The 23,316-nt window shown below is 39.2% G+C and overlaps 4 protein-coding genes across 5 annotated transcripts in view; 2 read left to right on the top strand and 2 right to left on the bottom strand.

Annotated features, from left to right (window-relative positions):
• Positions 1-443: 443 nt before the first annotated feature.
• Positions 444-5,949, bottom strand: msl1b (MSL complex subunit 1b). Of its 2 annotated transcripts, none has more exons than XM_015029127.1 (9): positions 5,838-5,949; positions 4,638-5,301; positions 4,341-4,540; positions 3,894-4,255; positions 3,716-3,777; positions 3,547-3,614; positions 2,489-2,613; positions 2,290-2,362; positions 444-1,894 (listed from the first exon to the last, which is right to left on the bottom strand). In XM_015029127.1, exons 2-9 carry the CDS (start codon positions 5,238-5,240, stop codon positions 1,804-1,806), a joined length of 1,584 nt encoding a protein of 527 aa, XP_014884613.1. In that variant the 5' UTR covers positions 5,241-5,301; positions 5,838-5,949; the 3' UTR covers positions 444-1,803. The 2 variants fall into 2 exon arrangements, with proteins under 2 accessions (XP_014884613.1, XP_014884614.1); XM_015029128.1 differs by having other exon boundaries at positions 3,936-4,255.
• Positions 5,950-6,993: 1,044 nt separating this feature from the next.
• snf8 (SNF8 subunit of ESCRT-II) lies at positions 6,994-12,569 on the top strand. The gene is made up of 8 exons (XM_015029122.1): positions 6,994-7,236; positions 7,767-7,817; positions 7,910-8,048; positions 8,143-8,247; positions 9,072-9,144; positions 9,227-9,368; positions 9,891-9,965; positions 10,624-12,569. Exons 1-8 carry the CDS (start codon positions 7,183-7,185, stop codon positions 10,759-10,761), a joined length of 777 nt encoding a protein of 258 aa, XP_014884608.1. The 5' UTR covers positions 6,994-7,182; the 3' UTR covers positions 10,762-12,569.
• Positions 12,570-12,655: 86 nt separating this feature from the next.
• On the bottom strand, positions 12,656-21,390 carry calcoco2 (calcium binding and coiled-coil domain 2). The gene is made up of 15 exons (XM_015029121.1): positions 21,293-21,390; positions 20,638-20,830; positions 19,956-20,052; positions 18,879-19,039; positions 18,156-18,281; positions 17,935-18,060; positions 17,756-17,854; positions 17,583-17,680; positions 17,191-17,260; positions 16,669-16,836; positions 16,376-16,564; positions 15,729-15,845; positions 15,480-15,654; positions 14,648-14,676; positions 12,656-13,499 (listed from the first exon to the last, which is right to left on the bottom strand). The coding sequence occupies exons 2-15, from the start codon at positions 20,815-20,817 to the stop codon at positions 13,335-13,337; spliced, it is 1,800 nt and encodes a 599-aa protein (XP_014884607.1). The 5' UTR covers positions 20,818-20,830; positions 21,293-21,390; the 3' UTR covers positions 12,656-13,334.
• A 1,502-nt stretch (positions 21,391-22,892) lies between these two features.
• The window catches only part of ttll6 (tubulin tyrosine ligase-like family, member 6), an 18,475-nt gene continuing 18,051 nt past the window's right edge, over positions 22,893-23,316 (top strand). The window contains exon 1 of the mRNA XM_015029118.1: positions 22,893-23,033. The gene's annotated coding sequence lies outside the window, so the exon portion shown is untranslated. The remainder of the gene's footprint in view (positions 23,034-23,316) is intronic.

The following is a 23,316-nucleotide window of genomic DNA, read 5'->3' as shown; positions in this document are numbered from 1 at the left end:
CATTGCTTAGATGACAGATTAACCACTCCCTCCCTACCTTTGGTGTGACGTGTGCATAATAATGAAGATGTAGGATAAGTGGACAAATGTGGCTGCTTGAAAACTACATAAACAATGACCAAAAAAAAATGGAAAAACAACCCACAAAGAATGAATAAATGAAAGATGGATGGAAAAATAATGGAGAAAGACAAAGCACTAGAAAGGAAGGATAGAAGGAAAGAGGCAGAACAGAAAAATGGAAGAACAGAGGGTAAGAAAGAAAGCAGAAGGAACCAAAAACTGTTGATCAGAACCAATTTAAATGGGACACAATAAGTGTCTCATTTTAAACCTTAAAGGGGTTAAAGGTCAGGCAGGAAGAGATTGAAAGATGAGTGATTTGTATTCACTTATGGGCAGGAATGGATCTGAAATGCTACAAGCACTGAAAAAGACAAACGTGTGTCATAGACATTAATTTTATTCCAAAAAAATTATTTTCAAAACTGTCAATTTGTCAACATACAATCATAGAACAATATTGAATGTACTGAACACTTCCAACATTAAATAATAAAAAAATAACAGCCATGTTTTATGTACATTTGTTTCTGAAAGCTATGTACAGTGACAAGAAAAAAAAACATTTTGTATTTCCAAACTGCGTAGACCGCAGAACAGGTCGAGCGAACGCCTGCAGAGATCCATCGTTGTGATTGCGAGGAGCTCAGAGAGGAAAGCGGGCAGAGCGCGTTGAGAAGCGTACAGGTCGCTAGAACTACAGCAGAAAGCTTTTTTTAGTAATCTAAAACATCTCCGAACTCAGGAGAGCAACGCATACACATCACCTGCCTAATATTTGCTGAACGCGAGCTTGTCTTAAGGTTGGGAATAGAAAAAAAAAAAAAAAGAAGAAAGAAATCACCTATAAAGCGGAAGCTGTGAAAGCAGAAAAAGAACTCTGCTTTTCAATCGTCATGCTTCCGAAAATAACTATACGTTTAGTAGTTTTAGTAACCCAGTGAGAAGTAAAGATTCTCCCATCTTGGGCTGAAGCCATGCTACCATCTTGTTTTTGCGACAGGTAAACAGTCCATGCAGCTCACATGAAAAATGAACAAAACAGAGAACAGGTTCCTAAGTTTAAAGACAAGTGCGTCCATTTCCTCACCTCCGTTTTCGTGAACGAACCTCTCAGCTGGACGATCCGTTTCCGTACACTGAACTGGCTCAAGTACTGAGATTATTTTTTTATATATGTAGTCATGCTTGTTCAAAACTCCCATATTACAGTAAACATTGACAAAATCTTATTAAATTTGTGTGCAAACAATAAGAGCAACACGATACAATCGAATTTTGATTTTTTTTTTCCCACGTAGGCATGGAGAAAAGCTACTCACAACAAGAATTATGTGGCTGTATTGCTTGTAATACAGAGTTTAAGCTCCTCTTTGCGTGACTAAATATTTCGCCCCAACATGCTGAAGATGAGGCGTCTCATACTGCCAGAACAATACGCATTAGAACTGATTGAAACGCCAACTTTGAGTGATGAAAACTGATTTCTAATGGCACAACTTGAACAAAAAACATGCTCTGAACTCTTGGATGAACAATCGAGTTGACTGTAATCTTGCCTCATTTGTTTTTTCTTCCACAGGAGAGAAAACTGCAGAAAACCAGTCTGTAGTTTCATGCCCCACAGACTGAAAACAACAGCAAGTTGCACACACCAACTAACTGACTGCCCCGCCCTGAACTGTAGGCCGTTTTAAAACTCAGTCACGGAGCCGCTCTGCCGTCGTCGCGGTCCGGCGTTCACTTCCGACAGGTCCGGTGAGGCGTGTGTTTCTTGGGCACCTCGATGCGGCATCGGCTTCGCTCGTCCAGCCACGGCAACTCGAAGTTCCTGGAGGGAAAAATTTATTCGAACAATTTTCAATCCAACGGTTCGATATGCGAGAGTAACTTTTTGCTGTTAAACCATTTGGCATTTCTTGTTCAGGTAAAAGGAAATCAGTTAAAGTAATTAACTTTATGAAATACAGGTGCTCGACCTGTATTTCACACAGGAATAAATACAACTTGGTGACTTCATAATTTAGGAGAGTGAATATCTCCCCAAGTTCTGAATGCCTCAAACCTTTTAAACCAGGAAGAAATCATTTTCTCATACTATAAAAACTGTTTGTTTTATATATATATAAACAAAAAACTCCCACCTGATCCAAGCTTTTTAACACATCTCTTAAACAGGTGTAAAGTCAAAGTGACAGAAAGAAAAACCAAAACCTGCAGACTTACTGCTGGGAGAGTTTGGGCAGCGGCCGACCAAATGCAACCACAGGCAAAAACGGAGTGATCACTATAGCTTCAACTAGAAGAGAGAGAAGAATTACAATTAGGATTTTAAATTAATTCAAAAACTTTCCCCTGCAGTACCCAAGTTCTTTGTTTTTTTTTTTTTTTTTCCAAAACTACATAATAAACCCTGCAGTAGTACCGTCTTCAGTTTCGGGGTAGAAGGACGACAGCTCGGGCTCGGTCTCCTGGACGGTCTTCTTCCTGTTCATGCGCTGCTGCAGACGCTGGAACACGCGCTGCTCTCTGATTCGCTGGATGTCCCATCTGAAAACATTAAAGAGGAAAATTCAACATGCAAACTGCAGGAGGACAAGTAAAAAAAAACAACAACAAAAAACACGAGATACCAGGAACACTAAGCAACTGGTTCTTCAGTGTATAATAACAAGGGTTAATTGAATTTGTGTTATTGTTTTCCTAAGCTAAATTCTAGAAAAAAACATAAATGCAAAAATAAAAATAACTAAAATTTAGTGTTAAATATTTTCAGAATTCCTGGAGGAAGGTTAAACACAACTTGTTATTTCCTGGTTTCTAGAGATGGAGTGACCTGAACACACAAAAGTCATCATGCAACACAGTTGGACTTTAAAGAGTAAACATATTTAAAAAGAAAATTTGAACCAAACATCCATCTGCTGATTCGCCACACTGACCACTGAAACATCGTCCCATTAAATGTTCATAAAACACATCCATGCATGATTTTCTGAAGTTTTTCAAACAGATTGAGATTTGCTGGTTGAATATTTTATTTTTTAATATAAAAATCAGGGTTTCAAGATATTCAATATGTGTACTGGCAATATTGCTGGATATTGTAATGGGAGTATTAATTGCTACAATAATTCATTTGTAATGAATTGACTGTAAAATTCTACCTAAAAGTGTTATTAGGTTTAAAAAAAAAAAACAAAAAAAAAAAACACCACCACCAATTCGTAGCGACGGCAAATCCAAGTGTAGTCAAGGTGTCAGGATAGTTTTTTTTGTTGCATACTGCGATAATTAATCATTTGCAATATGTTGGGTTGCAGGTTTAGTTCAATTTGATTTTTGAACATCCACTTTATTTGAAATAATAAAACAAAACATTCTCTTTTTGAGAGAACTCCAGAGTAGTGGAGTGTTAACTCCACTACTCTGCCTTGGTTAAGCTCTCAACATCAAACTGCATTAATAAGTCTATTGCTGTACCTTTTCCTCCTCTTCTCGTCCAGCTCCAGCTTCGCGTGGCGTTTCAGAAACGTGCCGTCGTCCAGCGGCTTGAAGTGAACACAAGTTCAGACATTTCCATTAGAACCTGAAATGCTTGCGGACAGTTTAAAAAAATGGTTTCTTTTTTGTTGTTGTTGATTTTCCTCACCTCTGGGATATTACAGGCATCGTCCTTCAAAGGCTCTATGTGGTTTTCCCTCCAAGAGGGAACTGACAGGTGGAAGGGTAGTAAAAAAAAAGAAAAGGGAAGGAAGTTATTCATAGACGGTGAATTCAGCAGAGTGGATTGCTAAAGTGATTGAAGTTGGGATTTAGGTTAGGCTTACAAACAATCAGCATATCATGTACTACATGAGGAGTCCACTCACTGGCCACCTCTTCCTCCTTTTTAGGGGAAGTCTCACGCAGAGGGGACAGAGGAGGTTGGTTCCAGCAACACAAATACATCTCTGTGGTTGACATGAAGGGCAGATCCTCCATCTGGCAGCTCAGCTCGGGCTCATCTTTGCAGAGGAGCAAAGCGTCCCTTTCTGCGCCGGACCTGGCTGGGACAGACTTCTCCGGGGTTTCCTTACTACGCAGCTCTCTTTGGTTGGGAGAGCCGGGCTCCGTCTCAGACTTCTGGGGGCTGAGCTTTGCACTTTTACCCCGGGATTTCTGAACCTTTGCATCTCCGAAGCAAGTTTTCCTGTGTGCGGAACGGACCAGCAATTTTTTTTTAAACATCCAACCCAGGTGTTAATGACATGAGAAATGTCTGCTGCTTATTTTACCTTTTTTGACCTTTGCCTCCCCTGCTGAACGGGAGGGGAGTGGCCACGTTGGGTTGTGGACTCTCTTCTATGTCCAGATCCCACATGTCCTCTTTGTCGGGGGTCCACGGCTCCAGGGGCTGGAAAAGGCGCTTATCGCGCGGCGTGTCCTTCCTCGTGAGCTGGAGGCGACGCTCCATGCGCTCAATGCGTGCGAGCAACTGCGTAGAAAAATTTTAAAGAAAACATACAACTTAAGAGAACATAAGGGACATCAAAGGGGTTCAAAATGGAAAAAAATAAATAAATTAAACGCACCGTCTCCTTATCGGCCTTGAGCTCATCGATCTCCTTGTCCTTGGATTGCAGCTGCTGCTGCTGCTGTTCGATGAGGTCCAGCTGCAGGAGGAGAATCTGTCGGAGGCAGTTCGCCTGTGCATGCGGACTTGCAGGGGTCTTCCTGATGTTCCTCCACTTTCCTTCGGAGGACAGTTCAATAGAAGCGGTGCCCAGAACTCCGGGAACAACCCCTTTTGTGCTATCCTCAGCACCGGCATCCTTTGGGTTATTGTTCACTGCCATCTGAGGATTATCCATGTTGTCAACAGAGAGGGGTTTACCTTTCACCGGGGTTCCCTCACCCCCCATTGGTCTGACAGGGGAAGTTATCCCCAGCGGTTTGTCTCCCTGAACCGTTTCTGGAGCTGTGGCAGCTAGGGCAACTTTGCTTGTCATGAAACTCTGATCTAAGTCCTTGGATCTACTTGGGATCTCCCCTCGTTGCACGTTCTGAACATCTATAGCAAAGTCGCAGGGCTCGTTCTTGATGCTCACAGGACCCACGCTGTTGACTCCGAAGTCTTCCGTGTCAGCCTTACGTTTGAAACCCGGTTGTGGAAATTGTTTGGATCTCAGAGTCATGGCGATCACGGCCACTTCTCATCCTGCAGCCCCACACAGACTTCCCATCTGGACGCAACAGCTGCAAAAAAAAAAAAGGAAACGCACGCAAATACAGAAGTCAAGATACAGCTGTTTGTTAACCAGACGGCCTGCTTTATGAAAGTCGGGAGGGAAACACATACATATATACAAGAACATCTCCAGCTAAAGAATAGTGACAGATTAAAAAGTGCATCCTTTAAAAAAAATCTCTTCCCGGATTTCAAATTCACGCTTAGTTGTGTTACGTCTGCGATACAGTAAGTCCGAAACAAAATATTTAGTTTTGAAGAAATGTAACCTTCCATTTCTGTAGCCGGGCAGACATTTTAAAACAAGGGCTCCCAACAAGGACTCGGGAGTGGCTCTGTAGGACACAGGCAGCAGCAGCCAAGCTCCTCCATTTTGGTTCTCATGAAAAACAATAACAGCCAGCTAGCTGGCTAATGTTAGCCGGCTGCTTTTACAGAACAAAAAGTGTCTGCGGGGTAAACAGCGTGTAATGACTAAGTTGTAGCAGACAACATTAACCCAGAGCCGCTTTTATTAACATATTCTGGTGGGTTTCAAGCTTACCTCGATCACAACTCGAGTGAGACTTCAGAGTGTCTTCATGTTCCCTCCTCAAGACTTGTTTTAAAACGCTGCCTACAGCGCATGCGTAAAGTGTTGGATGGCCATTTCTTGTTTCGGAGGTTTAATTCAGGAAAGGCACCACCAGGGGGCAGTAGCACTCTCCCCACTAAATGCTGCATTATTAAAGCTATGACGCAATGTTGTTACATATGGAAAACCAAAACTCCATAGTTACACAGTGTTTCTTTCCTTTTATGTTGTCAGTCAGAGATTGTTACTTTGAATCTCAAAATTATGACATTGAATCTCACAAATATGACATGGAATTGACAATGATTGCCTTTTTGTCTCATAAGTTTGACTTTGAAACGAAAATAATGATCTCACAATACCGACTTTAAACTCGTTATGATTGAGAAATTTAGATTCAAATTTGATTTAGTGGTTGATCATTTTTATTTTGATTCACATTATTATAACTTTGACTCAAAATTATAATTATTACATTCTATAATTTTGGAGTGTAATTTATAATTTGAACTGACTTTCTTCATAATTCTCAGTTTTAATCTCAGTATTCTCAGTTGTCTCCCAATGACTTCAAAATTCAACATTATTTTATTCCATCCATCCATCCATCCATCCATCCATCCTCCATCCATCCATCCATCCATCCATTTATTGTATAACCTCACACAAACATTGCAGGGTTGCAGAATTACTAGAACTTATAAATTTTAAACGACGCCTTATTGGTATCATATTTATGACTTTGAGTCAATTATGACTTTGGTTTTAGATTTAGACTTTAAATCTAAAACCCCAAATTTCCTGATTGAATATTTTTTAAATATTATTATGATGACGTTTTTGTCTGATTATTGTACATATATGTACGAATCTAATTTTACCCCACACGCCCAGCCCCCAAAACATAAATAAATAAAATAAGAATAAGTATATTTCTTCTGCTTTTTTATTTTTGTCACACAAATTTTTTTCAGGATATCTATCAAATTGTAAAAGCAGACAACGTTACATGGTTTGAAAAAATAATGACTAAATTTATTAAGAAAATGGCAGACTTTAAATAAATAAATAAATAAATAAGAGATAAGAGACATGTTCACAAAATTTCGTTAGTAGAGTTACGTACTTCCGGTAGCGGCTCGCCAGGCCAGCGGAAGTGAAAGTAACAGGTTTCCGGTGGAGCTTCACTCTATGGTCTGCATTTAGACCTTCGTTATTGTTTACTATGGAATAAAACATATCTGCACTGTTCGTGTGGTGAAATTAACCGACGTTCGGGTCGTTATATAGAATATTTGGTCCAAATCTCGACAAAATGCATCGCAGAGGTGTTGGTGCTGGGGCGATAGCTAAAAAGAAGCTAGCAGAGGTAAGTTTACAGTTGTTTTTATGGGATTTATGTCACTATTTCAACGTCTCTGTAACTTTATAATGACTTCTAAGCCTGGTTTTAAAAGACATTGAAAAGTCTTGAATAGTGCGTTGTTTTAATATAGTTTGATCAATTGAATCCAATATATACATGTGACTGTAACAACTTTTCAAAAGTGATCTAAAACAACTACAATTTTGAAGAGATATATGTAAATCATCAGCTGTGATGCCTAAATGTCATCATAAAGACAGTGATTTAAGGTTACAAAATGTTTTGTGGAGTTAAAAGGTTACATTTTTTAGCTCTCATATAACAAGGAAATAGAAGTTAATTTAAATCAAAGATCTGTCTAACATTGTGATCAAAGCTAAAGAGAACCCCGGGTCTTCATAATTCACTTATAGATTGTGATTGTATGTTTCATAGATGATTCCCTCAAGGCTACCTGCTCTTTTACATAAATGTTTATACTTCTAAAATTTCCAGTGCCTTGTTTGGCTACTCTGTTTGTTACTTTTCTTTAGGCCAAATACAAAGAAAGAGGAACTGTACTTGCAGAGGACCAGATAGTTCAGGTGAGCTTGCTGCCTTGTTTGTTTTGATGCACACATTTACCATACAGAAGTAGCACCTTATTCACTGAGTCTGTGTTTTGTTTATGGGCCAGATGTCAAAACAGTTGGAAACGTTCAAATCCAACCTGGAGGAGTTTGCCAGCAAGCACAAACAAGAGATCCGTAAGAACCCCCAGTTCAGGGTCCAGTTTCAGGAGATGTGTGCCACCATTGGCGTTGACCCGCTAGCTTGTAAGAAAAATCCTGATTCCTTTTTGTTTTGCATGTTTTCCTCACTTGCTTTTCAAGTAAGCCTCAACTGAAACGTCTTCTTTTTCCCCCACAGCTGGTAAAGGCTTTTGGTCCGAGATGCTCGGTGTGGGAGATTTCTACTACGAGCTGGGCGTACAGATCATCGAAGTGTGTCTCGCCCTGAAACACAGAAACGGAGGTTTGAGTTTGTTTTTTGTTTTTTTTTAAAGATGATTAGTTCTCAATGTTTTTACCAGAGCTCCAATGTTACAACTCTTTCTCTAAGTGTCAACTCAGTCCTTAACATTATAGCTACCTCCAGACAGCCACAGTAATTTTTCATAATTCATGGCCTTTGAACTTTTACTACAACTTCAAATGATTATGTCACAACAACCAATTAATCAATTAACCTCATGATAAATTAAAATGAGCTTGACAATTTCCACTTTGATGATTAATATTTCTCAAAGGGCAATATTATTTACAAATAAACCATAATTTATTTTAGTTATACATTTGGTTGAAAGTGTTTTGTTTTTTTATTCAGTTTTATTTATTGTTTTTGGTTGTTGTGTTTTATTTTGGACATTTAAGGTATCTTGCAACTCCAGTGTTAAGTGTTCTTTACAAGAGTGAAGTTTATTGGTCGTAAACAGAGCAAAACTGCATTGTTATGTTATTGTCAAGATTACACTTAAAAATGGTCTAAAAAATATCAAAATAATTACCGGGACAATTAATTTATTTGTTATCGTGAATTTCTTCAACAGGGACAGCAAAGCTAGTTATACGGATGGGAAGATGGATGAAGTTAATGCGGGACAAACATAAAAACGAAAGACTTAACCAGAAATCCCAGTCGAATATTTATACGTTCGAGATTCTTACGGAACAAGCTCTGAAAAAGTTCCCGGCGTGTGAACACTCTTGCTTTGTTGCCTCGGCTTATTAAAACGAGCTTGTCGAGTGAAAACGTCTCACACACATTCTCATCCTCTGCGGCGTTTGTGTGTGTTTCAGGACTCATTACTCTGGACGAGCTCCACCAGAGGGTGCTGAAGGGTCGGGGTAAATATGCTCAGGACGTGAGCCAGTAAGTTCCTCTACGGGTCAAATTGCGTTCGATCCGATCCGCATCACGTCTCAGTGATCCATGCTGATCTCGTCCTCCGCAGAGACGACTTGGTCAGAGCCATAAAGAAACTGAAGGTGATGGGAAACGGTTTTGGGATGATTCCAGTTGGCGGCTCTTACCTAGTCCAGTCAGTCCCAGCAGAACTGAACATGGATCACACTGTCGTTTTACAGCTTGCGGAGGTAACACAAAGAGTCGAGACCATTTGGGGAGATTTTGTGAGCATTCATTAAGATGATGACGGTTTCTGACAAATCACGTCCTTGTTTTAAAAAACTAGGCGTGACTATGCCCTACACTTGTGATTCTCTTTCATGATTAAAAATCACAATGAGGAAGTTCACTACATGTGAGCTTGAGACACTGTTTCATTTGATAGAACCAAAAACCAAAAAAATCAATAAGTTTAATAAGTTTGAAATCTGACCAACCTGTTAATGTTATGCACCACTTAGATGAAAGATTGTGAAAAAATTCAGAAAGTTCCAGGGAAAAAGTGAGGCTGAGGCATTGCAAACAATTTTGGATGTTATGCTCTCCATATCAGTATCACATTACCACAGGTGAGGCTTAAAGCTTAGGTGGACCAGTAAATCACAAAAAAAAGATCTGCTTCTATGATTTCCTGTTTGAAAAATGTGTTGGTTTTTTCATTACATTCATTGCTGCAGTGTGAAGTAATTTGTTTCTTTGTCGGTTTGTAGAAAAAAGGATACGTCACTGTAAGCGAGATCAAAGGCAGCCTGAAATGGGAGAAGGAACGGGCGTGTCACGTGCTGGTGAGTTTATCCAACGGTCTGCTGAAGCGACCATGTCACATTTAAACCTTTTAGCTTTAATAAAGTGGCGATTCCCACCAACTTTTGTTTTTCTGGCATGCAGTTATTTTGCAAGTTTGTTCTTACTAGAGTGCAAAATGTGAATAAGTATTTTACCTTTGCTAATTGTAAAATTCTGGATATGCCATTTGGTAAAGTCTTAAAAATTAATCTATTTGCCTGAGACTTTAGTTGATCCTTATCTGATTCAGTTTTCTGCTGAACATGTTTTTATGTTCTTACCTGAAGAAGGGCTCCAGAAGTCTGTATTTTGTTTTAACTTTGAAAGGATTCTTCATTTCAACATTCTTACATTTTGTTGTAATTTTTTAAATTGATGTTTTTTTTGCTGTTATTCATGATATTTTTATGTGTCATTTGGTAGAAAGACCCCTGAGACTTTTTGTCCTGATCAATACAAATGGAGGCAGGAAATGTAACGACTTACACAGCAAACAGAACTCCCCCCTCCTTCTCCCCCCTCAAACTATGTACTAGGGCTGAAATGTAGCAATAAAACATCTTTAGGGTTGAACACAAGTTACCTAAATAAACACGGAGCCCCCTGCCAGACCTCCGCGTTCTCATATTCTGCATGTCTGACTCCTCGTATTTCCAGGATCATCTGCTGAAAGAAGGCTTGGCCTGGCTGGACTCTCAAGCAGCCGGGGAGGCTCAGTACTGGCTGCCAGCGCTCTTCTCCGAGCTGACCTCTCGTGATGTCACGCCCGAGGAGGCCAATCAGATGACGCCTTAAGGAGATTTGTGGGTGGATTGTTATATTGTGACTGGTGGAGGCGTTCCCTGACGTGCTGCTAGAAAGGGCGGGTTCTCCGCCTGGAGCTGACGGACGGACGGACGGACGGACGGACGTCACGTCGAGCATCAGACTCGAGAAGGCGTCGGTTTTTCCCTTTCACGGATACAGAAGTATTCACACACCTTGAACCTTCTCGCATTTGTGACATTACAGTCGGTGTATTTTATAGGAACTCTACATGAAGGGGAAGAAAGATTGTACGTGCTTTTTTTTTTTTTTTACAAATAAAAATCTAAAAAAATGTGCTGTGTTTAGTATTTAGCCCCCCTGGCTCAACACTAAGAGCTGTAATTACACCTGCAGCTCTGAGGAGAATAAGATTTTTGCCAGTTTTCTTGCCTCAAGCTCTGTCAGATGGGACGGAGGGTATCTCTGAAAAACAATTTCAAAATCCCAATTTCAACATTCTCAATTGGATTGATTTCTGGACTTTAACTGGACCGGTCTAGCACATGACTATGCTTTCATCTAAACCAGGAAAGAGCCGTTGTTGTACTTTAAGACTTGCCTACAGCTGCAAAACCTACATCCATCTTTAACACGTTAATGAAACATGGAGAAATAATTAAATTTAAATGACTAAATAATGCACACCATCTCCAGCATTATTATAGCTCCATCCTTTTTCCCCATTAACCTGCTCTCTCCCCATAGCATGACGCCGCCATCACCATGTTTCACCTTCTGGGTGTTCAGGAAGCGGTGAGACGATGTGGAAAAGTTCAAGGGAAGGGGTGTGAATACTTTTTCTTCACGTGATTGAATGGGAAATTCAGTGTAATCTTGGTGGAGGGTTTTTTTTTTTTTTAATGACTGGATAATTTCTCTGTGTGCTAAACATGTAAATGTTAAAAATTTCTTGTATAAAAAAAATCTTTTTAAAGAAAAAAGGTTTACACCAGATTTGTTGTACGTGCTTTTATTACGCAGCAAAACCAGCAGAAAGTATTAACAGTGATGCACACTTCTCATCGGTTACCCTCATTCTCACCCAGGATACGCTTGAAATTCATCAGATAATATTAAATAGGCTCTGATCTCAGTATGGCAGACCAGGATTTATGTTATAATGTGAAAGGTGCAAAGCTTTGGTAAATATAATAACCTCTAAATGCTGTTTAAACCCTAATCGTTTGCTGTAACAGCCCTGCTCCCAAAGAGTCCCCACAGGTTTTTCAGCTTGAAACTTTTTAAGGCTTTTTTTAAAAAAAAAAAAAAGATTTTTGGTTGGTTGGATTTTCTAAATTGTATTTTTTGTGTAAGAGAAAGCTCAAACAAAAGCACTTGAGGTTCTCAATGACTCTACTGAATAATGACAATCATACTAACTGATACATTTCAGCGATAATTAAGACCAAACAAAGTAAATTTGGTCAAATTCTCTGCAAATTTCAGAAACCCAACTCATTTTTAGTCACTTCCAACAATTAAACAGTTTTTATGCCGATTGTACTTATTATTGAACGCAATGTGTTCATTTTATGGATGTTTACTGAATATTTCCAATCACTTTTTATATATAAAAAAACAGTACAATAATATCAACTAATATAACAAGCTAATTTACTTGATTATTTTGAAATTTTAACAGATTTTGTTCATTTTTAAAACAAGTAGAACGAAATACAGTTATCACATAGTTGGTTTAATCAGTTTTTTTTTTTTTTACTGCTTTGACATCCTGTTTTATGGGACTGTTGTACATTGCTGACAATGACTTCAAAACAAAAACAGTAAGTTACTATGAAAAATAAAAATAAAAACAAGAATTAAGCCTCAGATCTCAACAGGTTGATAAAATACAAGAAAAGCTTTGGATTTAGTCTTTTTGTTTTCAAATATTAAATCAGAACTCCCAAACACAAAATAATCCACCTCTGTCCTGCATACACAGCCTGCTCAGTGTTAGCCTGCAAATACGGAACATGGATGATTAATGATGCCAAATTGAAAGATTTAATAAACAGATATCGATGAGAACAGTTAATTTCTCAGAAGGAAAAGGACTAATTTGCCACTTACACAGATAAGTGACGGGTAAGTCAATGAATCAACTGAACATCTATACATCAGGCAGTTCCTGAAGGATCCAACAGCCCAGACTTTCTGCTGATCAAACTTAAATCTGACCAATCCTGCTGGGTTGTCATTTTGGTTTTCAATCATTTCAGTCATTAACGGTCACTCATCTATGATTAGAAATTAATTATTCTATCCCGATATTTACTAATATTATCATTTATAAGGCATTTTCTACGTGTTTATTATACGCAATACAGTTTTTTTCATTGAATTAAATCACTTGGAAAAAAATAAGCAGAAATAAATGGGATATGATTTCAAGACGTTTAGCTCTCCGCACGTGGACGTGACGGCTCATCATTCTAGCAGGTTTCAGGTCTCGACTAAAATGACAAGCTTATACTAATGTCAGTTTTTTTTTCCCTCTGTTTTTTTTTTTTTTTTTTGTCAACCAACGAGACCCATCCGAAACGACGACGCGGCTCGTCTCACAGCTCGTGGCCGTAGACGTGGTCTTCGAATATGGACTGCTCCATGAAGTCGCAGATCATCGTGCAGAACGGACACACCCGGTGGCTCTGCTCATGCTGCTCCAGCTCCAGCTGGGTTATGCCGGGGAAGCTCTCCCGGCAGTGACTACACACCAGCGCCGGCTGCCAGGAACAGGGCGTCACGAGAAAGAGAGAGAGAGAGAGAGGGGTAAGGGAAGAAGGGAAGGGATTATGTTTTAAATCCGCTTTAAAAATAAACAGTAAACAGTCGCTCATGTGGACGTCCAGGGATCATGTGTGCAGAGGGATGTTTTCCCTGTTTATGTGTTTTAGCAGGTGCACGGGATGGCATCGAGCTTTCCTACGCCGATGAGTTAAAATGTTTGTTTGATACGTAAAGTGTAATCCGTGACTCGTCTAAGACATCTGTATGTTATCACTTATTAATGCAACATTCAAATTATTAAATTATACTTCCAAAAACATTCATCATTTCTCCTGGAATGGGAAGAGGCGTTTCAGAAATATGAAGGCTGCTTTTTAAATTTGTGCCGTTTTCTCCCTCTTGTTCAGGTCTAAATTGTGCCTGTTATAATAAAATGATTTCTCTGCTTCCAAGCAGATGTACTTTCTTGTAATCTTTCAAAAGATGCATTGAAGGTCTCGGTGCTTTCTGGGCTCCATTTTGTCCCTTATTCGTGGTTCAGTACCTGGTCGCTTTAGGTGACATATTTTCCATGTTGGTCTCCTAACCCTGACCTAATCACTCTGACATAAAAGTGCCTAAGCTCAAAGGATGAATCATTATTGCATGAACACACAGACACACACACAAAAAATAAAAAAAATCAAAGAACCAAAATTAAATATGCGATTTTAGGGACTTTACTACCAGCAGCTTTTCACAGAGACACAATTTGTTGCATTTCTTTGGTTAACTTAATGCAAAATAAAATTGGATACAAACTTAATGACCAAGAAAGTAGAAACTGTGTCTCTGTTCCTAACCTGCATTAACCAGATGTCGCTACTAAAGAGTCTGAACGCAAACAAATGACGTCTGGAACATGAAAATGTAGAAAAATACTAAAATATGTCTGCAGCACACTGGTATAAATGTTCTTTGATGCATTTACGCAACTAAACTCACGTGTAACTTTTTATACAGAGAACTTTACAGTAAAGACCCAACTAGTACGAATCGACAGATTATCAGCTCCCGATCGGTTATTGTAAGTATTTTAACTGTGTAGGATGTGCTTGTTTCACAAGTTGATATGTTTTGTGCTGAAGAAAATTACGTTACTCACCTCCTCGACTGGGTCGACCACCAAGCTATCTGTAAAAGAAAAGGAATAAAGTCATTTTGTGAAAAACAAATTGAGATGTTTGACATTTTTAAAGACTGTAAAAAGTGATATGATCAATAAGGAAGTGAATTGCAGTAAACTGTGTCTCACCAGCTGACTCAGTACGCTGAGCGTAAACACAACACCGACCTCTCAGGCTTGTATTTGTAAAAACGTTTGAAAACCGTGCATCATTTTCCCTTTACTCCATAATCGTGCACTACTTTGTCTTGGTTCGTTATACAGAATCCCAATAAAACACGTTCAATATGAATCCTTTTGCAACGCACAACAGATAACACTGACTCATGCTATTTATTGGCTTTATGAAAGTCTTTTCAGTCATCAATCTGGAGGAAATGAATGACGCGTTGTATCAAAAAAGAAAAAAAACTACATATAAATCACTTTGTTTGGCCGAGAGCTTAAAAATAGAACCGCTTAGAGATTCATTAATGCCGCACTGGCAAACACAACAAATATGACGTGTTGCGTTTTATGTGTGACCCTGCCAGGCTGTACTCAGATAACAAGAGGCCTCCAGGATGCAGTAAAAGGACAAAGTTCAAACCGCTGCACAGACCAGCGACATGCTACATCATGGTGGCGCCACTGCGGCTCATGGAGATGAAAGCAGCAGGTGAAATAGAGGGATTTAGTTGGCAGGTAGGAGGTGGATGCAGAGTTAATTTTGAGATGTGCAAAATAGAAGATCATTTGTGTTTGAGTTTTATAATGGCGTGGAGCAGACAAACGGCCCCTGGTTCTGCCTGACCACACGTCCGTCCCTCACCTATGGTGTGGTATACGTGGCCCTGCTGGCCCAGGACGTCCTGCTGGTTACGACTGGCAGGAACGTCGCTGCCTGGTACGATGGGGTCTGGCTGCAAGTAGGGCGTCTCTTCAGCCACAGGTGAGGTGATGCTTGCGTAATGTGAGCGAAGCCTCTCGATCTCGCCTTTGAGAGTCTGAAAGAACGAAGACGGTTCAGATTTCTGAAACCACGTAGGAGATTTAGAGCCGATTTGTTTTCCACATGTACCTGGACTTCTCTGCTGAGCTCATCTCTCTCTTGTTTGACCAGCCTGATCTCCTGTTCCCTCTCTTCGATGGCGATGTCCTTATCTGCGAACATTGCATTCATCTCCTTGACTTGCATCTGAGAATATGCAGAAGGAAGATGACCGTCATCATACAACGAAAAAACACAATGAACATTATCCTGTCAGCAGCCATTTTCATTTAATACAAAAAAAAAGCAATCAGATGAGAAAATCAGATACAAACACCATAAATCCATTTTATAATCTTAATAAACTTTTGATTAAAATCACACTTTAGTTACAGTAGAAAATACTCTGAATATTTCATTTCTTACTCAGAAAATGTTTCCCTTTAGAGTTAGTTTCTAGAGTAGTAAATTAGTTCCATCTTGGCTTCTTTATTGTAGTTTTTTTTAATTTAATTAAGTCATTAAGAAATAGACCTTGGTGTGGATAATAATAAAATTAAACCCTCACTACATAAATCATCAGTTCTCAGTGGATTTAACTCTGAAGTATAATTATAGATACAGATATTGTTGCTTCTCTAAATGTGTGATGAAATCAGTGCAAAAACAATTCCCTTTTCAGATCGCTAAAGGTAAGCAGCATCTTTTTCTTTGAAATGTAATTAACCCAGATTCACCTCATATTTGCTGCTTTGGCGTTGCTCCATCTCACAGTTTCTGGCCAAACTCGTCAGCTGCTCCTTGACGTCCCGCAGCTCGTTTTCTGTGAACTCGCACTGCCTGGTGACGGCCCTCGTCGCCTCCCTCTCGGCCTGCAGCTTCGCCTGCGCATCCTGCAGCTGCTTGGAGAGGGCCTGACACTGCGCCTGAAGAGGACGCTTCATTAAGCCTCGTCACATTTACCTGAAATCTGTTCAGCGGTATTCTGAAGAGGGATTCAGTTTCCGTGTTTAAAAAAAAAAAAAAGTACCGTGAGGTCGTCCTTTGGAGCCGTCAGCAGTAAATCTTGCTGTGAAAGCCTCCTGTTCAGTTCCTGGTTCTCCCTTCTCACTTCGTCCATGTTGCTTTTGACGCTTAGCAGCTTCTGCAATTCTAGAGAGATCCGCTCCTTCTCTTTGGTGGTGCTCTGAAGATCAACCTGGTAATGAGAAAGCACACGTTTCACGACGATCGATGGATGTTTCGGTGACCTCCTGTTAGCCTCGCCTAAGACGCATTTTAAACCCTCGACAAGGCTAAAACTTCTGAAAAAAGAAAATTTTAAAATTCAATTTTGCTTCCAGCTAATCCCTTCTGAACTTTTTCGGACATTATTTCCAGGTTCAGGTGCCCATATTGGTTAGACCGGTCCCAAATATCCTCACTTTGTCAAAAAAATATGTCCTCATTCACACTCGCCTCTGCTTTACAGAATCAGAGTTTGCAGTGGGAATAAGTCTGTCACTATTTAAATGTAATGAGATAGAAACAAACAAAAGAACTGTAGGTTTACCTGCAGAAGCTGAAAGCTGTCCATTGTGTTCGACAACTCCCGGTCTGTTTCTCTGAGTTTAGCTTTCAACCTGAAAACACGCAAAACAGTTTTACGGAAAAGTATGAATAGTTTTGCCAATCAGCTTGGTCACATGACTAACCAGGTTTTCAATATGGGGATGCTAATATTCTTATTATGGGCAGCTATCAATAATGAGGATAATTCACAGAACAGTTATATTTCATACTACGATTAAATTATTAAGTTAAGTTATATCCTGAAGGCAGTTTGCTGAAATGCATTTTTTTTTTTGGATTAACAGAGTAAAAGGGGCAGAATATAAAATATCCACCAACATTTAAAATAAATTTTCTTTTTCCAGAAGAAAAAACGGAAAGTGAAAACATTACTTGGCAATCTCATCACTTTGTGCATCCAGCTTCCCTTTCAGCTCCTCGCGCTCCTCTCTCATCTGATTGATCTTCATCACTGCTCGATCATATTTCTCCTTGAGAAATAATGTGGATACAAATGAGGCCGGAGTACGTTCTAGTTTAATAATGAGAAAGTGAAGCCATGTTACCTCGTTACTTCTAGATGACAAAGAGTTCAGCTTTTCCTGCTCTGTGGAGTTTTGTTTCTGGATCTCCATCCGCTTGGTCTTTTCAATCGCCATCTCCTCCTGGCAAGTAGCAGCAGCATCAAATTTAGCTTTTCGTCCTGACAGTTCAGCTTAAGTTTCACCACAAACTGATGACGAACCTTCAGGCGGTCGTTCTCCTTCATCTGCAGCTGCAGTGTGTTCTTGAGTTTTTCATTGTGCTCCTTCGCCTGATCAATTTCTTTGATCAGTTTAGCCATTTCTGCCTCTCTCTGGTCGCTCTGCTCCTGAACAAATCAAACCGTCAACTTGTCAAAGTTCGCTTTAAAGTTTAATGACCCTCCGTGTTGCACAATGAGCAAAGGAACCGTGACGGGTTTACCTTGGAGCTGCTGATATCCTTCTGATCCTTCAGCAAAGCGCTTTTCAAGGTTTTGTTTTCTGCTGTCATCAGATCCAGCTGCTTCTGCAGCTCGGCTTTCTCACGTTGACTCTGTTCAACTTGCTCCTGTTAAATACATGTTGCAGAAATCAACAAGCCTGAATGTATAAATCACCAGTTAGGTTGAAGTCCAATTATAAAGAGGTAAAGCGGATACAACAGTCATGTTGTATCATGAGGAATGTCTGTTTTATAAGTGTTAAACTGGCTCTTTATTCACCTTGTTAACAAGAAAACTTTGAAAGAGCTTCAGATAAAATGAAGACCACTTGATTCAAACCACTTTAAAACATTAATAAAATACAACATAGTGGAAACTACAAGCACCATGGGTGACATATACACGCTCACTTCCTTATAATCATGTTTATTTACATAAATCCCAGGCAGTACAACTTTATGGAAATGACCAAACGGCAGCGTGAATGTATTACCTTCACCTCCAATTCAGTTTATTTTAGATTATCTTTTAGCATTTGGAAAGTTTGATTCGCTCTTATCGCAACTGTAGGGAAAGTCACTTCACCTCCCTGAGAATTAAATCGGAAAACTAAAATGATTTTTTTTTTTTTTTAAGTGTCCCGTCCAAGTTTTGGTCATTTCCAGCAGTTACGAAAGCTAAGTTTACATAACTAAATCCATGTACATATTTGCATATGGTACCTGAGTCGTGATAACCAGCAGGTCGTCATCTGCGATGCTCTCTGCGCTTTGCTCCGATGGATTTCTGAAACAGAAAGGAGTGCTGGCTCCTCGGACCTGACCGCTGTTGTCAATGTAGCAGAACTGGTAGAACTCGATCTCGTCTTTAGGCAGGTAGTACTCTGGCAGGAAAACGAAAGAGCAAACTGGATGAACTCTTACGCTAGATCGTGACCTTGTTGCTTTTATACATAGTTGTTTAGAGAGTAAAAATGTTAAAAACACTTTAAAAGTTAGCAACAAATTTTAAATAAACTGATGGCTGAACATCAAAATTGATCAGACGTCTCAGACAATATATGCTAAGAAAACTGTTGTAGAGTTTTTCAAATTGTAGATAAGAGTTTTTATTAGAAAAATCTCCAATTATCAACTGTAGAACACAAAATATTGAGTTGTTCAACCGTTTATCACAAGAGGAGTTCTGCATGCAAGTGGTGCTGCGCCGTAGCTTTAATTGGTTGTCTTCTAGTTGGAAGACTGGGCCATTAATCCAACTTTATTGCATTTTTCCAGGGCCGTTATGGAGGAACTGGGATGGGCATAAATTTCACAATTTTAAAAAATATATATTTTTTTCAATAAAAAAGAAAACTTTTTCTTTGCTTTGCTTTGCTGCAGATACCACTACCACTTGGTTGCAGAATTGCAGCATAGTTTTTCAAACTGGGATGCTTTTTCTAGGCAAAGGTGCCAAGTGCAGCACATCAATTACCAAAAAAAAAAAAAAAAATTAGGGGAGTCTGAGCTAAATCCGTCCCATTTCACCAAAATTATTTGGGACATATTACCAAAAAATGTCTGAATATTGCAATTGTTACTTTATTAGTTTCACCGTCTTATGAACTCTATGTTTAAAGTAAATCTCTCCCAGACGAAAATCCGCTGGATGTAAAACAGGATTAAACCGGATCCGACTGCATGCTACAGTTCTTCGCAAAGACAGATTTCAAGATTATTTTTGCTCACAAAGTGTAGACATGAAACACAACGAGGAGTGTACATGACAAACGGTCTTTTGGAGAAGGTGAAACTTACCTTTAAATACAGCTCGTCTCATCTCTGTCTGTTGAGCATCATGGACTGGCTCCACCCACACAAATGTGTGATAGTCCTTTGTTGAGCTCCACCCCACCTGATCAAAAACACAAAACAAACAGAAAAACACACTCAGTTAAGATACTATCCAGTGGTAGGCTTTTTTTTTTTTCCACTACCAATAAAACACAGTATATTGACAAAGTATAAATTTTCACTTCAGGATTTTGCAAAACACCTTAAGGGGAAAAAAAAACAACTAATCATTCTTTCTGTGTTTTGGGGTTGATGACATCATAACAGGCTAAAGTGTAGCATGACTAAACACGGAGGATGAGCAACTCTGACTCATTTTTTTTTTTAAAGGTTTCGTCAGCTCTAGTGGCCTTTATTTCACAGTTGTCAGACGGGAAAGTGGGTTGTGAGAGAGAGGGAGGACATAGGGCAAAGGTCATAGAGGCCTCCTTATCTTTACGTGATGTCACCAGAGCCCTGTGTGTATGGAGACCTACTTAATACCTAGGTAGACGTGGAACAAAATGACACAACTAGAAAAACTGACCATGACAAGATAACAGTAATAATCTACGTCTTACGTGAGTTTGATTTAAAAAGGAGAAACATCTGGCTGGTAGCTCTAATTTATTATGACTGTAAACAAAAAGTAAGTGAGGCAGCCCACCTTGAAGATGCCCACCCAGTCCCTGGGACTTGGCTGGAAGGCAGAATTGAGAGTAAAGCGGCAGGTGATGGGGCTGGAAGGCGGGTATGAGTACGGGATATCCATGAAGACCACCTGAGAGAAGGTGCGAGCCGGGGGGTCAGTCGCTGCTGCTGCTGCTGCCTCTGGGAGGGTCTCCATACTGACCTACCGTCTTGCAACGAAACACACGACATCCCATGAGCTTGATTGCGGTAAACAGTGAGCACAGATCAGCTAGTTTAACGCCAGAAAGCAGCTCCCTTGTGTTGCAAACCTACATTCTTCCTGGCATTGTTTATACGCCTTCATGCGCATTTAGAATTGTACTTTCGGTTGTTACAAAACCGCTTACTCATTCATATCTTTATGATTAACGAATCACTTTGCAACAAACATAAAGGAGAAAACCAGTTTTAATGTACTCAAGTCGTTTTTAATTACGTTTAACACGCTAAAAGAATTATATAAAAACAACAGGGAAAAAAAAAAAACTTCTTAAAACCGAAACCAAAATAGTAGTGTACCGTAAATACAAATTGTTAAAACCGGGGGGGGAAAGATGTTTTAAGCGTTTGTTCGTTCAAAAAAACCAGTGAGTTATAGGAAAACTTTAAGATAAAGTCATAAAACTTACATTTGTTGTCAGTTGACGCAGTCCTGAGATTTCCCGTCTGTTTCTCTGAGACCCAGAAAATGAGATGTTCAAGTACACCTCGGATCTTTGTACTGCCACTGCATGTAAAAAAAAAAAATTAGGACACACTGCCCACGTTAAAAAAACAAAACCGAAAAAGTCATTTAACCTAACATATAAACTATTTATATTATTTTAAAATCGTATTTTACAATAAATTATAAGTATTCACATTGATACTGTAGACCGTTGCAACTTCTTGGCTTTGAAAAATGCAGGGGGGGCTACTTTAGAAAAAAAATGTTCTAGCTGAAACAAAAACAAAACAAATCACAACAACATACCGTAAACAGATACAGCTCTGTAACTGGTCGCCTAACTCTACACCTAACACATTTATATTCCTTATTTACGTTTGTAACAAGACCCGATCCCTTTATTTCAGATTGTTACGAATACATCAGCCCACGCTGATGTATTCAAACACGCTAGGTGGAGCCAAACTCCTCTTTGTTGCGGAAACAACTTAATGAAACAGCTAAATAAAAATAAAAATCACATCTCGAGGACGTATTTATATGTTGATGGATTGTTTTCTCTTTCTCGTTTTTTAAACAAATGTATTTTAGAGTAAAGCCATAATCTTAAGCTTTGCTGGTGCAGTTGTTTGACAAGATTCATGTTTTTTGGGAGGATTTTGTCTGATACGACATAGTTTTGGAGTGAAAGAAAATATGATCTTTCATCAGTTGACTTCTGATTAGAAGTCAACTGTTTAGAAACTGGAGGCCACAAGTGTGTAAACTGATCTCAATATCAACCTTTCTGTTTTGTGAAGCATTGTCAAGAAGAGGTATTTCCTTTCACTTCACAATTTTGTTTTTGTGGTGGTCTGTCATTACCAATGAAATAAACTAAAGTTTGTGGTTGCATCATGAAACAATGACAAAACGTTCAAGAGATGTAAGCAACTGTGAAAACACATCCATTGCTGTGCTTTGGCAATGTTACATTTATTTGAATAATAATGGTCATGACCCTCAAAATGAAAATCAGAAGAAATAATTTTCAAGACAGAGCTACATGTTGCCTTGATGGCAGACTTTTAACTGAAAATATGTAATTATTCTCCAGTTTAGCCACTATTTCCTAAAATAATACACAAAGAAGGCACTCCGAAGAATGCAGTAAAATCCTGCTATCCATTTAATTTTTTTTATAATGCTAAAGCTTTAATAAAAACTGCATTTATGACAGCTATGACATTTCATTTTAGAATACAAATGATCACAAAATGGAGAGACAGTGTCTCTGTAGTGTCTGTAGAAATGTATACATTTTTCTCTGAATAACCTTGAGATTATGCAGAAAAAGAAAAACTATAAGGTTTTTAGTATTTTCCTCCACAAATAAGAATATCTGTGTAAATTACCAATTTAAAGTTCAAACCCCTTTAAGACATGCAAAATTTACCCTTCCTCCTTTTTGTGTTTTTTTTGGTTGATTTTTTTCAGTCTTTACATGTGTTAGCCACCAGCCAATCACAGACGAGATTCTCACACCTTCGCCTCACGATTGGCTGCATCTGACCCCCGTCGAGTTGATTCATGTTTACATTTGTAGGTTTACTGTCCTCTCAGCGTCCGGCCAGCACTTCACGACCATCCGTGGGAACAGCTGCAGAGAGAGCAGCGCGTTTTAGAGGCTTACAGAGGGAACCAGAGGAAACGCTTTTTGGAGGGTAAATGTGACTTTTTCGACCAACTTTTTTTTGCCTTTGAAAGTACGCGTTTAAAAGTCAGTTGCTAAATAGGAGCTAGCCCAGTGCTGTCAGAGCTGGGAGAGGTCGGCATTCCGTTACCATAGTAACGGCGCCGTACATATGGGCTGCGCAGTTAACTGTAGGGTGTTCTTTTAGGATGTTTTTTTTTTTTTTTTTTTTTTTTTTTTTTTTTTTTTAAAAATTTTTTTCCATTTGTTTTTTGGGAAGAGGTTTTTGAAAAAATTTTTTTTTTCCCCCTTTA

Source organism: Poecilia latipinna, unplaced genomic scaffold (genome assembly GCF_001443285.1).
Source record: "Poecilia latipinna isolate Pla-1442-1.1 unplaced genomic scaffold, P_latipinna-1.0 Scaffold144, whole genome shotgun sequence".
NCBI classification, from domain to species: Eukaryota; Metazoa; Chordata; class Actinopteri; order Cyprinodontiformes; family Poeciliidae; genus Poecilia; species Poecilia latipinna.
Note: the sequence above shows the minus strand (reverse complement) of the source record. Positions and strands in the feature narration are given on the sequence as shown.